General features: G+C 44.1%; 1 protein-coding gene across 1 annotated transcript; it reads left to right on the top strand.

Annotated features, from left to right (window-relative positions):
* Nucleotides 1–13,035: 13,035 nt before the first annotated feature.
* Nucleotides 13,036–16,324, top strand: C1QA (complement C1q A chain). The gene is made up of 3 exons (XM_072113214.1): nt 13,036–13,135; nt 15,172–15,345; nt 15,518–16,324. The coding sequence occupies exons 2-3, from the start codon at nt 15,183–15,185 to the stop codon at nt 16,099–16,101; spliced, it is 747 nt and encodes a 248-aa protein (XP_071969315.1). The 5' UTR covers nt 13,036–13,135; nt 15,172–15,182; the 3' UTR covers nt 16,102–16,324.
* Nucleotides 16,325–16,569: the final 245 nt, after the last annotated feature.

Genomic DNA, 16,569 nt, shown 5'->3' with positions numbered 1-16,569 from the left:
ATAGCAAAGGCTGAAGTGGCAAAATTAAGTAGGGGTTGGATTTCTATTAGGCAATAACTCAGTGTCATCTCATCTGGCATAGTACTGTGCTTCCTTTGATACTTGGCTAGAAAATAGCCATAGGAGAATACAAACAGCTTCTTGAAGCCTACAGTAGCGTTCTATATATTTGATTTCTGGTTGATCTGCTGGTGGCTGTAGTTTCTGCAGTGCATGTACTTGCCAATTCTGAGCAATTTGTAGTGAGACTTGCGACCGCTGTGTTCTGCGCTTAGTGGCGCACATATCCATAGCAAAGGCTGAAGTGGCAAAATTCAGTAGGGGTTGGATTTCTATTAGGCAATAACTCAGTGTCATCTCATCTGGCATAGTACTGTGCTTCCTTTGATACTTGGCTAGAAAATAGCCATAGGAGAATACAAACAGCTTCTTGAAGCCTACAGTAGCGTTCTATATATTTGATTTCTGGTTGATCTGCTGGTGGCTGTAGTTTCTGCAGTGCATGTACTTGCCAATTCTGAGCAATTTGTAGTGGGACTTGCGACCGCTGTGTTCTGCGCTTAGTGGCGCACATATCCATAGCAAAGGCCGAAGTGGCAAAATTCAGTAGGGGTTGGATTTCTATTAGGCAATAACTCAGTGTCATCTCATCCGGCATAGTACTGTGCTTCCTTTGATACTTGGCTAGAAAATAGCCATAGGAGAATACAAACAGCTTCTTGATCTTGAAGCCTACAGTAGCGTTCTATATATTTGATTTCTGGTTGATCTGCTGGTGGCTGTAGTTTCTGCAGTGCATGTACTTGCCAATTCTGAGCAATTTGTAGTGGGACTTGCGACCGCTGTGTTCTGCGCTTAGTGGCGCACATATCCATAGCAAAGGCCGAAGTGGCAAAATTCAGTAGGGGTTGGATTTCTATTAGGCAATAACTCAGTGTCATCTCATCCGGCATAGTAGTGTGCTTCCTTTGATACTTGGCTAGAAAATAGCCATAGGAGAATACAAACAGCTTCTTGATCTTGAAGCCTACAGTAGCGTTCTATATATTTGATTTCTGGTTGATCTGCTGGTGGCTGTAGTTTCTGCAGTGCATGTACTTGCCAATTCTGAGCAATTTGTAGTGAGACTTGCGACCGCTGTGTTCTGCGCTTAGTGGCGCACATATCCATAGCAAAGGCCGAAGTGGCAAAATTCAGTAGGGGTTGGATTTCTATTAGGCAATAACTCAGTGTCATCTCATCCGGCATAGTACTGTGCTTCCTTTGATACTTGGCTAGAAAATAGCCATAGGAGAATACAAACAGCTTCTTGATCTTGAAGCCTACAGTAGCGTTCTATATATTTGATTTCTGGTTGATCTGCTGGTGGCTGTAGTTTCTGCAGTGCATGTACTTGCCAATTCTGAGCAATTTGTAGTGGGACTTGCGACCGCTGTGTTCTGCGCTTAGTGGCGCACATATCCATAGCAAAGGCCGAAGTGGCAAAATTCAGTAGGGGTTGGATTTCTATTAGGCAATAACTCAGTGTCATCTCATCTGGCATAGTACTGTGCTTCCTTTGATACTTGGCTAGAAAATAGCCATAGCAATAGGATAGCATTGTTTGGTTTTAAAAACTCAAAAAAAAACAAAAAACACAAAAAAAAAAAAAAAAACACAAAAAAAAACAAAAAAAAGTAAAAAAAAAAATAAAGTTATAACTCTCATTTTAAAAATGTTTAACCCGAGGGCTAGGGGTAGAGGACGAGGGCGGGGACGTGGGCGTCCAACTACTGCAGGGGTCAGAGGCCGTGGTCCTGGGCGGGGTGAGACACCACCTGCTGATGAGGGAGCAGGGGAACGCCGCAGAGCTACACTCCCTAGGTTCATGTCTGAAGTTACTGGGACTCGTGGTAGAGCACTGTTGAGGCCAGAACAGTGCGAACAGGTGATGTCGTGGATTGCTGACAATGCTTCGAGCAATTTGTCCACCACCAGTCAGTCTTCCACGCAGTCCACCCATGTCACCGAAATCGCCACTCCTCCAGCTCCTGCACCTCAGCCTCCTCCCCCCCAGTCTGCCCCCTCCCAGGAAAATTTGGCATTTGAACCGGCATACTCTGAGGAACTGTTTTCTGGACCCTTCCCACAGTCACAAACCACTTGTCCGGTTGCTGCTGAGCAATTTTCCGATGCCCAGGTTTTCCACCAGTCACAGTCTGTGGGTGATGATGACCTTCTTGACGTAGTGGAAGTGTGTAAAGAGGTGTCCGACGATGAGGAGACACGGTTGTCAGACAGTGGGGAAGTTGTTGTCAGGGCAGGAAGTCCGAGGGGGGAGCAGACTGAGGGATCGGAGGATGATGAGGTGACAGACCCAAGCTGGGTTGAGAGGCCGGGTGAACACAGTGCTTCTGAGACGGAGGAGAGTCCTCGACCTGAACAGGTTGGAAGAGGCAGTGGTGGGGCCAGACGGAGAGGCAGGGCCAGAGCTGGTGCATCAGCGCCACTGTCAACTAGTGAAGCTCCCGTGGTGAGGGCTCTTGCGGCGAGGGCTAGATCTTCAGAAGTGTGGAGGTTCTTTAAGGAAACACCGGATGACCGACGGACTGTGGTGTGCAACATTTGCCAAACCAGGCTCAGCAGGGGTTCCACCACTACTAGCTTAACTACCACCAGTATGCGCAGGCATATGAATGCTAAGCACCCCACTCAGTGGCAACAAGCCCGTTCACCTCCGGCCGTGCACACCACTGCTCCTTCCCCTGTGTCAGCTGCTAGTCAGCCCCCTGCCCAGGACCCTGCCACAAAAACCCCATCGTCGCCTCCACGATCCTCCACAGCATCCACCAGCGTTCAGCTCTCCATACCCCAGACGCTGGAGCGGAAACGCAAATATAGTGCAACCCACCCGCACGCCCAAGCCCTTAATGTGCACATCTCCAGATTGCTTAGCCTGGAGATGCTGCCCTATAGGCTAGTAGAGACCGAGGCCTTTCGCAACCTCATGGCGGCGGCCGCCCCTCGGTATTCGGTCCCCAGCCGCCACTACTTTTCCCGATGTGCCGTCCCAGCCCTGCACCAGCACGTGTCAGACAACATCATCCGTGCCCTGACCAACGCCGTTTCTGACAAGGTCCACCTGACCACGGACACGTGGACGAGTGCTGCCGGGCAGGGCCACTATATATCGCTGACGGCACATTGGGTTAACTTGGTGGAGGCTGGGACCGAGTCTGACCCTGGGGCTGCTCATATACTGCCGACGCCGAGGATTGCGGGGCCTACCTCGGTCCAGGTGTTTCAGGCCTACTATGCCTCCTCCTCCTCCCACCCCTCCTCCACCTCCTCCTCCGAACTACCATCCGTGGGCACGGCGCCATCAGTCGGTAGCTCTAGGCACAGCAGCAGTGCCGTCGCTAAGCGACAGCAGGCGGTGCTGAAACTGCTGAGCCTAGGCGATAAAAGGCACACCGCCCAAAAGCTATTACAGGGCATTCCACATCAAAGTTGTTAACTTTGTCGCCACCCTGCTGTGTAATCCCCAAAATATACTTGCAAACTTTTACCATTTAGGGATATTATTTCAGCGCTTCTTGCGCATCTGTTTACATTCCCCTCACCCGGCATATCCTAAACTTATAAGAACGCTACTACACTTGATCTTATACAAAAGGTTCTTAGAAGTGCTGTTTGGGGAGTAGCCTAGAGACAGGGGCTTGGATTGGCGAAAGCTCGCCTGGCAGCGGAGCGCCAGCTCCATGCCAAGATCCAACTAACATAGTTTTAACTGCAGCACCTTTAATCTACTACTAGTTCACTGCCTCCATACATGGTCCCCTTATCAAACGAGCTGTGTCAGGCAGAATTTTGGGTTGTTTTCATGGCTTCCATGTTAACTTTGTCGCCACCCTGCTGTGTAATCCACAAAATATACTGGCAAACTTTTATCATGTACCGATATTATTTGAGCGCTTCTTGCTCACCTCCTTTGGTTCCTCTCTGCCACCCATTGGTTTGAAGCCTGAGTCCATTTAGGGTATGTCGCCATGACACTCTCTAGCCTGCTGCCGCTGCCTCTGCATGCCGTCCCCTATAGTGTCAGGGTCAATTATTGGATGTTTTAGATGCTATCTAGCTTCATTCTGTCACTCTGTCATGGCCATGCTGTTGCCCATAATTTTGGCATAATGGTGCGATTATGCAGCCTCAGAGGCATCCATGCATGCTGCCCCTGCTGTTTCCTGTCCATTTCCGTGGTGTTTCCATCCTTTTCTGAGGTTCCCAGGTGTTTGGCCAAGCTTCCCTGTGCAGAGCCTTGGTCCCCTTGAAAAATGCTCGAGTCTCCCATTGACTTCAATGGGGTTCGTTATTCGAGACGAGCACTCGAGCATCGGGAAAAGTTCGTCTCGAATAACGAGTACCCGAGCATTTTAGTGTTCACTCATCTCTATTAAACTTATTTATGGGGGGTTGATATAATATTAGTGGACACTAAAGGAAATCTACCGTCAAAATCAAACATAGATAAACCAGGGACATTACTCATAGATCCAGGTACTGTGACTGTGGTATCTTCTTATATTTGTTATCCATGGCCTCCTTCCTTCTAAAATCTATTTTTAAAATTATGTCAATGAGCCTGGAGGGTTTCTGGGGGTGTTACCAGAGCCCCTCCATGCTGCAGCTTCACAGGCTGTTACACTGCCTCACATGCACCCCCCTTCCTCCATCTGCCTGCTGTAATCTCATGGCACTAAAAGGCAGTTTCAGCACACAGAGGGAGGAGGGAAGTGCTCCTGCACCGTGTAATAGTTTGTGAAGCTAAAGCACAGAGGTCTCCCAGAGCCATTCTGGCCTTTTTACCCTGGTTTATCATGATGGATTTTGATGGTAGATTTCCTTTAAGACTTTTGGCAAACAGCATATAACAAGGGCGGGCAAAATTGTGGCTGTAAAAATGGTGCTATTCCCTAAGATGACCTATATTTTCAGCATTATGCCTATAGTAGCATCCAATAAATTACTTCTAATTTTACAAAGGCTTTTAAACCGATATATACGGCTATATAGTTACAAATATATTGTACTTACCATTGTGGGATAGGGGCACCTCAAATATATAACTATTATCATGCAGCAATATTAGACCAAGCCAGACAATGGCTGCTTTCCCAGATAGAGACGATTGGACCCAGTGCTCGGGGTCTTCTTTAGGGTACGGCCGCTGACCCGGACATATTGCTAGATTGGAAATATAAGATTGTCCTCCTGACCAATCATATCCATGGCTAGTTGCTAGGGGCTTTAATTTGGCTGGCCAGCCATCAATTCGACATTATGTCCAGCCGGGTCCGGTGGTCCGATCATCTCTATTCCCAGATCAATTAGTAAAGGAAGGATTTGGGTCCATCTTACATATATTCTGGGAATGCAGGGTTTTTGTGAACAGATACAATCTCTATTGAAGTGTAAATAATAATACATTCTGGAACGATCAATCGGATTTCATCAGGATTCTGGTAAGGAATTCCAGGTTCATTGGAATAAATAAATGGAAACTTTGTATTACTGTGCATCTTACAGATAGGACTTTTTGGAATCTAACTATTTTGACTTTTAGCCATGAGCAATACAAGTAGTACAGTCTTACATGCAGCACTGCTCCCCTCACTTGCCATAAGATTGGTTACTTTCTAGTTATGTTTGTATCTCTGTGCTGATACTATGTTACTGTCCATTATCTTGTTACTTCTTTATGGAGAAACTGAGCCTCTACAACTGGATACATTGGGACACATTTACTTACCAGTCTATGGCACGTTCCCCGATCCAGACTGTCCGACTGGAATGCACTGTGCCGCCATTCACTTAGATCGTGCGTCCGATATCCTTCATGTGTCGCTTTCCTGACAGAGTTCACCTACTTCTGCATGTAAGTGCCTGGCTTGCGACACAATTTTAAAGTTAAATCTCGCACTCAGTCCGATTCTGTCAGATCTTCCCTCCAATTTCTGTTGCATGAAAGCCAGCGCCAAATGATTGCACCAAAATCCGATCGTGTGCGACACAATCCCCTTCTAAATAGCTGTCACAGCTGCGCGAATCCCGGAAATTTCCAAAAATCCGACGAAAGAGCGTTCCGAGGACTATTAGTAAATAAGCCCCATAATGTATGACATGTGCATAATACCTTAACATTGGGGCAAATTTACACACCCGGCCCATTCGCGATCCTGCGGTGGATTCGGGTCTTCCGGCAATTCACTAAGGCAGTTCCTCCGACGTCCACCAGGTGGCGCTGCTGCACTGAAGATCATCAGAACGCACTGGAGTTCACCGAGCCAGGCTGAGTGAAGGTAAGCACGTGTCCAGCGACACTTTTTTTTTTTAAGATGTGGCGGTTTCTCCGAATCCGTCGGGTTATCGTTCGGCCACGCCCCCCGATTTCCGTCGCATGCATACCGGCCCCGATGCGCCACAATCCGATCGTGTGCACCAAAAACCCGGGGCAATTCAGGGAAAATCGGCACAAATCGGTAATATTCGGGTAACACGTCGGGAAAACGCGAATCGGGCCCTTAGTAAATGACCCCCATTGTGTTCTCTCCATCTAATATTGTTTACTTATAATGGCTCAAATAAAACAAAAACGACTAAAACAAGTAAAACTAAATCTAGTTTAACCTTTTGGTTTTATTAAGAGACACAGATTTCTCTGAGACCCACAAATGTAACTGTTCTCCCCTTTACTTATCCTTATAGGAAATCTACCATCAAAATCAAGTATGGATAGTCTGATTCTACCCAGGTATATCACAGAGGTGTGAACTCATGCGAAATCTAGCATCAAAATTTGCCATGGATAAACCAGGGACATTACTCCAGATCCAGGCGCAGTGACTGTGGTAATCTTCTTATATTTGTTATCCATGGCGTAGTTCCTTCCAAAATTATGTTAATTAGCCAGAAGGGCTCTGGGGACATTACCAGAGCCCCCTCTGTGCGGCAGCTTCGCAGGCTGTTACACTGTCTACTTCTCTGCTCCATCAGCATTTCCCCCCTTTCTGCAGTAATTTCATACAGTGAAAGGGGGAAATGCTCCTGCACAGTGTAACAGCCTGTGAAGCTTCAGCAGGGAGGAGACCTGGTACCACTCCTCAGAGTGGCTTATTGGCATAATTAGAGGGAGGTCATGGATATCAAATATAAGATTACCACAGTCACGTTTTGTGGATCTATGAGTGTCCTGGGTTTATCATGATGGACTTTGATGGACTTTGATTTGGTAGATTTCCTTTAAAATTTCATTTATTTTTATGTGGCCTTTGTTATCGAGATTAGTACTGATCGTTCTTCCTCCTTGGTGGAGATTTACAGTCTGTTACTAGTAAAGTAAAGTTCTGCACCAGTATCAGCTGCCCCCCTAGTTTGTCCCCCCTTCTTTCACACAATAGACCGTCCCTCAATTACGAGCCCAAGATTGCTCGATTTAGTTCTCATAATGGGGCTAAAGCTCATTTTCAACACCCCAGTGTTTTCCAGGATCATCATTTGTACAATCGCTGAAGAATGTTCCGGATGCTTTCAAATTTTCGAGAAATTGAACTAAAAACGTAACTGAACGAGAGCGACACCTACAGGCAGAGACTGGGATTACATTTACTTTACAAATGCCGTGACAAAACTGTGGGGGGGAAAGAGCACCGCATAATTCAGGAGAGGATTATGTGGGAAGATTCAGACTGAGAATTACACTGCAGAAGGGTAAGAAGACCCAGAGCACAGATCATCAGAAGCACAGAGTATTTAAGCAGCTGCTGATGTTACATAGTGAATGGAGCAGAAACCCATATGTTTTTATGTAGATTTTCTTCATGTGTTTTTTCCCCTCTTTTTTTCCATCCCTTTAGGAAAAAATTCTAATTTAGCAGCAGCAGGAAGTACAGGGTAGGAGAGGAGACTTGCACTGCTCATTGTAACAGCCTGTGAAGCTACAGCACTGAAAAGCACTGGAAACACCCCTGCTTATTGAAATAACTGTTCTTCTCTAGAAGAATTGGCTAATGTGAACCACTTTATTATTAACCATGAAAATCCATCATGATAAACCAGGGACATGTACACCACAGATCCAGGCCCCATGACTGTGGTGATTTTATTATATTTGTTGTGGTCTCCTTCCTTCTAAAATCAACTTTTAGATTATGCTAATGATATTGAGGAGCATTCCTAGCCCCTCTGTCATTGTTATCGGGGGGCTGCAATCATTTGCCATGACATCTTCGGGTCTTTGTCAGACCCAAGGCTGTCTGGTTTCTGCAGTTTCGTTACAATGACCCTTATTGCAATAAATAAATATATTGCAGTATATGGTAAGAACAATCAGACAATCTAGGGTTAATGTACCATAGAGGGTCTAAAGAATAGTACAAAAAAAAGTTTCAAAAAAGTTTTAAAAATAATTTAAAAGAGTTACAAACCTAAAAAGTTCAAATCATCCCCCCTTTCCCTAGAAATGATATAAAACATAATAAACAGTAAAAGTCACAGACACAATAGCTATCGCCACGTCTCTAAATCTAGCGGTGGTGGGGAACCGCATAACGGAAAATAGAGCCCGAATGTCCGAAATGCGACTTACACCATTTTGCATCACATAAAAAATGGAATAAAAAGTGACCAAAATGTCGCACAGACCTCAAAATGGTAGCAATGAAAAAAATCGGCTCATTTCGCAAAAAAATGACCCCCCCTCCCCCAGCTCCGTGCACCAAAGTATGAAAAAGTTATTAGCACCAGAAAATGGCAAAAAAAAAAAAATTCTTTTTCGTACACATTCATTTAATTTTTGAAAATGTATTAAAACACAATAAAACCTGTATAAATTTGGTATCACCGCGATCACACCAAACCAAAGAATAAAGTAGAGGTGTTATTTGGAGCGCAGAGTGAAAGTCGTAAAAACTGAGCCCACAAGAACGTGACGCAAAAGGCTTTTTTTTCCACATTTGGAAATTTTTTCCAGCTTCCCAGTACACGGCATGGAATAATAAATAACGTCATGGAGAAGTAAAATTTCTTATGCACAAAATAAGCCCTCACACAGCTCTGTACACGGAAAAATTTAAAAGTTATGGATTTTAGAAAGTGGATATTATAGGGTCATTAGCAAACAATTTGCGGTCCATAATTTTACAGTGAGGAAAATTATTCAGTAGTGGAAACTATTTTCAGGAGTGGATGTCCCATCAAATACTTAAAGAAGACCTGCCACCAGAATGTTACGCCTCACACAGTTAATACCTGCTGGTAAAGGGTTAAATGTCCTCCATATATCACCTAAAATTATCTACAACTGAGGCACTGTACCTTAATTACAGTCATTTTTCTAATTGAGTAGAGAAGAGTCAACTTCTGATGAGAAGAGTCAAGTTTTCTCCCTGGTTGCCAGTGTACCACGCCTCCTTATTTTGACTGACAACTCAATTTTGTCTTCAAATCTTGGCCGGAGCAGACAGGAAGTCCTCTCGCTGTCCACTTCCTGTCACCATTTCACCCAACTGCAATGGGCTGGGACAAGCAACGGTGGGCAAGTCAACTTAGATAAAGGTGGGAAACATTTGAGGAACGATTTTCCCAGTGGGAGAATGTGGATTTAAGCTGGGACGCTAAGGGGGTGTTCTAGGCAGGGAGAGCTTGACTTCAGTGCTAAATTCTCCGCCTCCTTGACTTTATACAACTAATTCACTAATCTCACTTCAAAGCTGATTTTCTGGATGATGCCACCACACAGGACCATAAAAGAAACACAATCTGGAAGGTATTTAGCTGCATGACTACATACTAGTAGTGGTTTATTAGGTTAATATCTGCTGACAGGTTCCCTTTAAGTTTTTAGTTTAGATTTTTCAGGTTTTTTTGGTGTTTAATCTCCTGATACAAGACTTTCAGCAGAGTATTGTCAGGCTCGGCACAGATGATAGACCCCCTGGTAGTTGTAGCAGCCGCTATTATATGGAGTTATGTAGTTCTTGGAGGGGTCGATGGAGCAGCCATGGATTAGGGGTGCTGCAGGTTTTGCTGGGCGCAGGTGATGACTGTGCGGAGCATTAGCTTTTGTCAGTTTTAGCAGTAATTGTCTGTAATCGTTTATCGATGTGTCATCAGCGGCACCGCCGGCCACGAGTCTTGTCTTCTATCGACCTTCTTCCTTGGGATAAATCTCCCACAGGGACTAAGATTAGAAAATCTCTCTCACCTGAGACCATCCCCCCGCCCCGAGCTCCTCAGACCCAGAGTCTCAAGGTCAGAAGTTACCTGCAAAGAGTAAACAAGTTACCCCCATACAGACACGCATCCCCTGATCTATCATGTATATAACAATGATGTGTGATGTCAGGGGGGTAATCACTACCCAAAACTGTCCATGTCTGCCCATTACATGTGTCTCACTAGATTTTCACAGGCTGTGCCCCCTAGTGGTGTGTTTTATCACCTACTAAAATAATTACAGACCCCAGATTCTAATACTATCAAACAAATCCCCAAAAACAGATAGAATACAGAGTACAGACAAAATCCTTACAGGACCCCATAATAAAATCAGGTCCCATTCACTAAAATAATTACAGACCCCCGATTCTAAAACTAAATCCAGGTCTCGAACAAAGCCCCCCAAAAAGGAAGGATAAAAACTCGGGGGAAAAAAATCTGAAATAAAATACAGAACCAGCAAAACGCCTGAATAAAATCAGATCCCACACACTCAATTAATTACAGACCCCCAGACAACTATAGTCTACAGAGAAGACCCCAATAGACAGTAGTGTCGCCCACTGACTTCAGTGAGAATTTAGTTTGATTGTTCCAAAGGAGGGGAGAAGAGAAGTGATTAGGGATGAGTGGACCTGCCGTTCCCGTTTGGGTTTGGTGTTCAGGCGAGTGACCCAGACGCATTGCCGGATTGGTGGACAAAGAGTCAATCAGGCAAATGAACGCCCCTAGCTACTAGCCAAATCTGTGTCACATGATTACATCTCATATGTGTCTCCATGTTCAGTGGAATACAGAATATCATGGTTTTTGGGAAGTGTGGGCGACCTAGAACCTTACATTGTGCACCAACAAATATTGTTGAGCTGACCCGAACCACAAAGTTGGGGTTTGTACCGAACTTTGCAGATTCCAGACCCGACCCCAAACTTTCGGGACTGGGTTCTGCTCAAACCCTCCCCCACTCCATCATTAACTTCTGGGATCACAAAGTCACCAGGGCATCTAAACAATTATCACCGAGATCTTTGCCAGCGGGTTCGGATCGGAACCGATTTTTTGAATTTAGATTCATCTGATCCCACATTTTAAGGGTTCCGCTCATCACTATTCAGCCAACTAGTAGGAGGTGCAATAAACAGGATTAAAGGAAATCTACCATCAACATTAAGCACAATAAACATAATAGCATAATAAACCATAATACACCAGGAACCGTGACTATAGTAATCTTCTTATATTTGTTATTCATGGCCTCCTCCTTCCTAAAATCAACTTTTAATATAATGTTTAATGATCCTGAAGTGCTTTGGGAGGTTTTACCCTTGTACTGCAGCTTCATAGGATGTTACACTGTGCAGGACCACTCCCCCCTGCTGAGAGATTACATCAGGCAGAAGGAGGGGGAAGTTCTAAGAAAGTAGAGGGGGAAACAGCCTGTGAAGTTGCAGCCTGTAGGGGCTCTGGTATTACCCCCAGGACCCCTTGAGGCTCATTGGCATAATTTTAAAAGTAGATTTTTTTTGGAAAGAAGGAGTCATGGATAACAAATATTAAAATGACCACAGTGACATCCTGGATCTATGAGTAAGTGTCGCTGGTTTTGATGTTAGATTTCTCATCAGCACCCGCCTCTGTAATATACCTGGGGTAGTATCAGACTTTCTTACTGACCCTGCATAACTTTCTAGCAGTTTTAGCTTCATTGCATTGTAGGACACTGCCACCTTGTGTCCACTGGGGGAGCTGCATCTGACAAATAGTTCTCAGTGCAGATGGAGTCAGTTTATGTCATTGAACAGGACAGACGGGACAGGATTCTTGCTCCCGAAGTAGAAAGCCGTTGTTGAAAAGTCTAACCGACTTTAACACCTGATTGTCGGAGATTGAACCCGGCATTGACTTCCGAGGATCTACCTACGGCACCATTATGGGTTTTGCCATCATTGACTAGTAGACTGAGATAGGTAAGGGAACCACACTCAGTTATATATGGCACACACCAGTTTTAATCTTTCGGAATTTTTTTTCCCCGTTTAAATTAAAATCTCCACCGTATAATGAGTATGGCCAAAAGTGTAGACAACAGGTCACACTGTACTATGCAACGTTTTGCTAGATTGAGTATAGACTGGTTTTCTACTATTTGAAACTCAAAAGGAAACAGAAGTATGCCAAAGGACCAAAAAAAGTAAAGTATGAACAAATTTTTATTGATATACAAACTACACCACAACACACAAACAAACAATCCAGCAAGGAGACCTAGCATGTGATGGTGCTGGTCACCCCTACAAACCACCAGCTCCCCCTCCTGAAATCACACTCCCCAAGCCGCACAAAATCCAGAGAAGTATCTGTTAGTAAAAAAGATATCCAATGTGTGTGGTCAAAGCAGATGATCCCGGGAGAATCAGCAGAAGTAAACCAACAATCTTACAACAAAATTATATGTAAGCAAGTGCAATGAGGTGTATGTAAAAGATGAATACACATATCTACCTGCTGCAAACCGGGATGGGCGCAAAAGGGGAGGTGGGGGGCTTCCACCCAGGTGTCTACATACCAGACCATTTACTCCCAGATGTGTACTTACTGCCACCATTTACTCCCAGATGTGTACTTACTGCCACCATTTACTCCCAGATGTGTACTTACCACCACCATTCCCTCCCAGATGTGTACTTACCACCATCATTTACTCCCAGATGTGCACTTACCACCACCATTGACTCCCAGGTGCCTTAGCACTCCTCCTCCTCATGGTCCTTGTCACACCCTTATGACAGAGTTGTTCCTCTTTGTAAAGAGTGTGTAGGAAGCAGAAGCTATGAGAAGAGAGTAGTCCGATGCTGCAGCACAAATCTCCCCCCGTCATCAGGTCTGTATAATAGTTTTCTTTATATTATACACTACAAAATATACATTGGGCCACATTTATCACTTTTGTGCGCCTAAGTGTAGTAGTTGCGCCTAAATTCTGGCGCACTGTTTTGCCAGAATTATCACAACTGTGATAAGGTAATTTCCTGCCTCTTATTAATCACTTTACTTTAAAACAGTTTAGGAGCAATTTTGGCGCAGTTTAGGTGCAATGTCAGATTCAGGCACTTACATGTGATCCTGCTACAAGCTCCTCTGCTTCTCCCACAGCCCAGAATGAAGATAACACTCACAGCAGCACCCAGGTGTGTGACACCCTGCACCCAGTGACCTCCTCAGCAGTGGCTTCTCCTGGAGGGGATCCCCCAGTGCTAGTCTCCTGCTGCACCCCTGTAATTCTGCACAGTATCCCCCTCAGACACACTGGTGATACTGTGCAGAATTACATGGGGGACACTTGTATGTCGTATCTGCAACATTCTGCAAAGTTCTCTTCTCTCTTGCTCTGAGCTGAGGATTTTGCAGAATGTTTTGTAAATAGAAGGTGATGAACTGTAAATAGAGTCTGCAGCTCCTGTCTGCAGAGTATCTAATGTCTGTATGAACTGTTCTAGTGTCTGCAGAGTATCTAATGTCTGAAAGATCTGTTCTAGTGTCTGCAGTGTATGTAATGTCTGTATGATCTGTTCTAGTGTCTGCAGAGTATCTAATGTCTGTATTATCTGTACTAGTGTCTGCAGAGTATCTCATGTCTGTATTATATGTTCTAGTGTCTGCAGAGTATCTCATGTCTGTATTATATGTTCCAGTGTCTGCAGAGTATCTCATGCCTGTGTTATATGTACTAGTGTCTGCAGAGTATCTAATGTCTGTATTATATGTTCTAGTGTCTGCAGAGTATCTAATGTATCTATTATATGTTCCAGTGTCTGGCTGAGCTTTGCTGCTAGAAATGAGTTGTTCTGCAAAGGGGCTCAGCGCTTTCTTCTCAGTTAACGCCACCTTCGGGCTGGAGTGTTTTTGTACCCGTTTTTGCGCTAAATGAAAACGTTGCAAGTGATGAATATCATTAGGCGCAGCAAAACATCTGGATTGGTAAGATAGATGAGGGAAAGCTGCTTATTTTTGCTGTGCGGCTAGTTTGGCGTTTAGTCGCAAAAATGGCGCAAAAACGGTACGCCTGAATGAAAAGGCACAAAAACAACAGAAAAAACTAGTGATACATGTGCCCCATTATGTACTATAATGATACAGTATATCAGGGAGCATTATATAACATTGGGGGAGATTTATCATCTAGTTGCCTATGAAAACCAATCAGAGCTCAGCTTTAATTCTATAAATGGCTGTGGGAAAATGAAAGCTGAGCTCTGATTGGTTATCATGGGTAACTAGAACAGTTCTGCTCTTAGAGACTTCTGATAAATCTCCCCCATTATCTGGGAAAGCATCGTACAGTACATTGTAACAAGGAGCAGTAGATGGAATAACATTACACTGTGTCATAGAGTATAATGTTATATTGCATGCAGCACATTATTATAGGGAGACTTATAAACCATGACTGTACACTACGCCTTATAGTGCATGATATAAGAGGGCCGTGTAGGAATTACAGTACATTATAGCATACAACATGGTATATACTGTAGTTTCACAGAACAATCCATAATATCATTGACCGTTATAGTATGACAAACTAATATGTTATATTATTGGACATTAAAGGTCTTAAAGGTTGGACTTGATGGACTTGCGTCTTTTTCCTGCCTTATATATACTATGATACTATGATTAAAGGGTTGCAATACAATCCATATCATTGTATAGTATTTTTATATGGTAAATTATATCGCACAACATCATGTCCTTCATTATACACACTATACATAATATCACGATGAACATTACATCACACCGTCATTTATAGTATAACAGTACAGTACATTATATATTGTATATGAAACATTGTTCAGTATTTATGTTAGTACAGAACACGTCATCATTATCATGTTGTTTTTCGTACTATTTTAGCTATTCTTAGCATGGAGCGGATCCGGGTGTTACTCACCATTCTCCTGCTGGTATTTCCGAACCTGATTTGGTGCCAGGCGCATGACTGCTCTGCTGCCAAAGGATGGGATGGCGAGAAGGGACGACCAGGGAGAGATGGACGGCCGGGACAAAAAGGAGATCAGGGTGACCCAGGTAATATGGCAGGTCCCATACCCAACCTTCCAGAAATGGTTCAAGGCTCTGGACTACACATCTTATATTCTTTATATTTACTACCAAAGCCAATTCATATGTGTCTCGATGTATCCTACAGATATCACATGGACCATACATCTTATGACATATATTTTCTTGTGTTCTTCAGGAGATCCTGTCCATTCTCTGGGACTGGCTCAAAGCAAAGGAGATGTTGGAGATCCTGGGATTCCTGGTGCGCCTGGTAATGTAGGTTACAAGGGACCAGAGGGGCCTCCAGGACCTCCAGGTGAACAAGGCCCAAGAGGAGCCAAAGGAACAATGTCAGATACAAGGGCTGAGAGAAGACCAGCATTCTCTGCCATCTACCCTACGCTTAAAGACAACCGTCTACTTTTCACCCAAATTATAACCAATGAGGAGAACGTCTATGATACAACCAAGGGGGAGTTCACCTGCGGAGAGGCTGGGTATTACTACTTCACTTTCCAGGTGGTCTCAATGGGGGACCTCTGCCTCCAGATCTGGATCAAGAAAGGTAAAGAGGCAGGAAAGAAGCTTCTGAGCTTCTGTGACCAAAACAAGCGTGGCCAGCCACAGGTCAATTCAGGAGGCTCTGTCCTCAATCTGGACCCCGGGGATCGTGTTTGGATTGAAACAGATGGCAAAAACAAAAGACTCGCTGGAAAAGAAGTCAGTAGCATCTTCAGTGGCTTCCAGCTCTTCCCACGAGAAGATGAGAAAAGTGGATAATATGACAGTGGACTACTCAAGTCTAATTAACATTTGTGTCCAGACCATGGCTGGTCGTGGCCGCATATTACTGATTTATTACATAGAACCACATTCTTACAAATGCTAAAGACCCTATTACAAGGATTTTCCCCCAAGGGCCCTTCTTTGTTAACATTGTTCCAGCTTGGTTATTGTTTTTTACCTCCATCATACTCAAGATCAATAAATTGCTTCAACCTTTCTTTTTGAGAACTTTATTACTAAACATGGGTGTAAATCTCATACATAAAATCTGCAATAGTATATGGATAAACTAGTGACTTCAAATTGGAAATTAATTGGCCAAAAATTCCTTAAAGGAAACCTACCATTTGCTGCCATGCATTATGAACCAAACATACCTTGAGAATGCTGGAGCTTCACTGATGCAGAAACATATCTTGTTTAATCCCTGAATTGAGTGGTTTTGCAGAAAAAACAATTATA

The sequence above is a fragment of the Engystomops pustulosus genome, chromosome 6, assembly GCF_040894005.1.
Source record: "Engystomops pustulosus chromosome 6, aEngPut4.maternal, whole genome shotgun sequence".
Lineage (NCBI taxonomy): Eukaryota > Metazoa > Chordata > Amphibia > Anura > Leptodactylidae > Engystomops > Engystomops pustulosus.
Note: the sequence above shows the minus strand (reverse complement) of the source record. Positions and strands in the feature narration are given on the sequence as shown.

Coding starts and splice junctions, on each gene's coding strand:
- C1QA (XM_072113214.1), top strand. CDS start 15,183: ATGGAGCGGATCCGGGTGTTACTCACCATTCTCCTGCTGGTATTTCCG. Junction 15,346..15,517: donor AGGAGATCAGGGTGACCCAG/GTAATATGGCAG, acceptor TGTGTTCTTCAG/GAGATCCTGTCCATTCTCTG.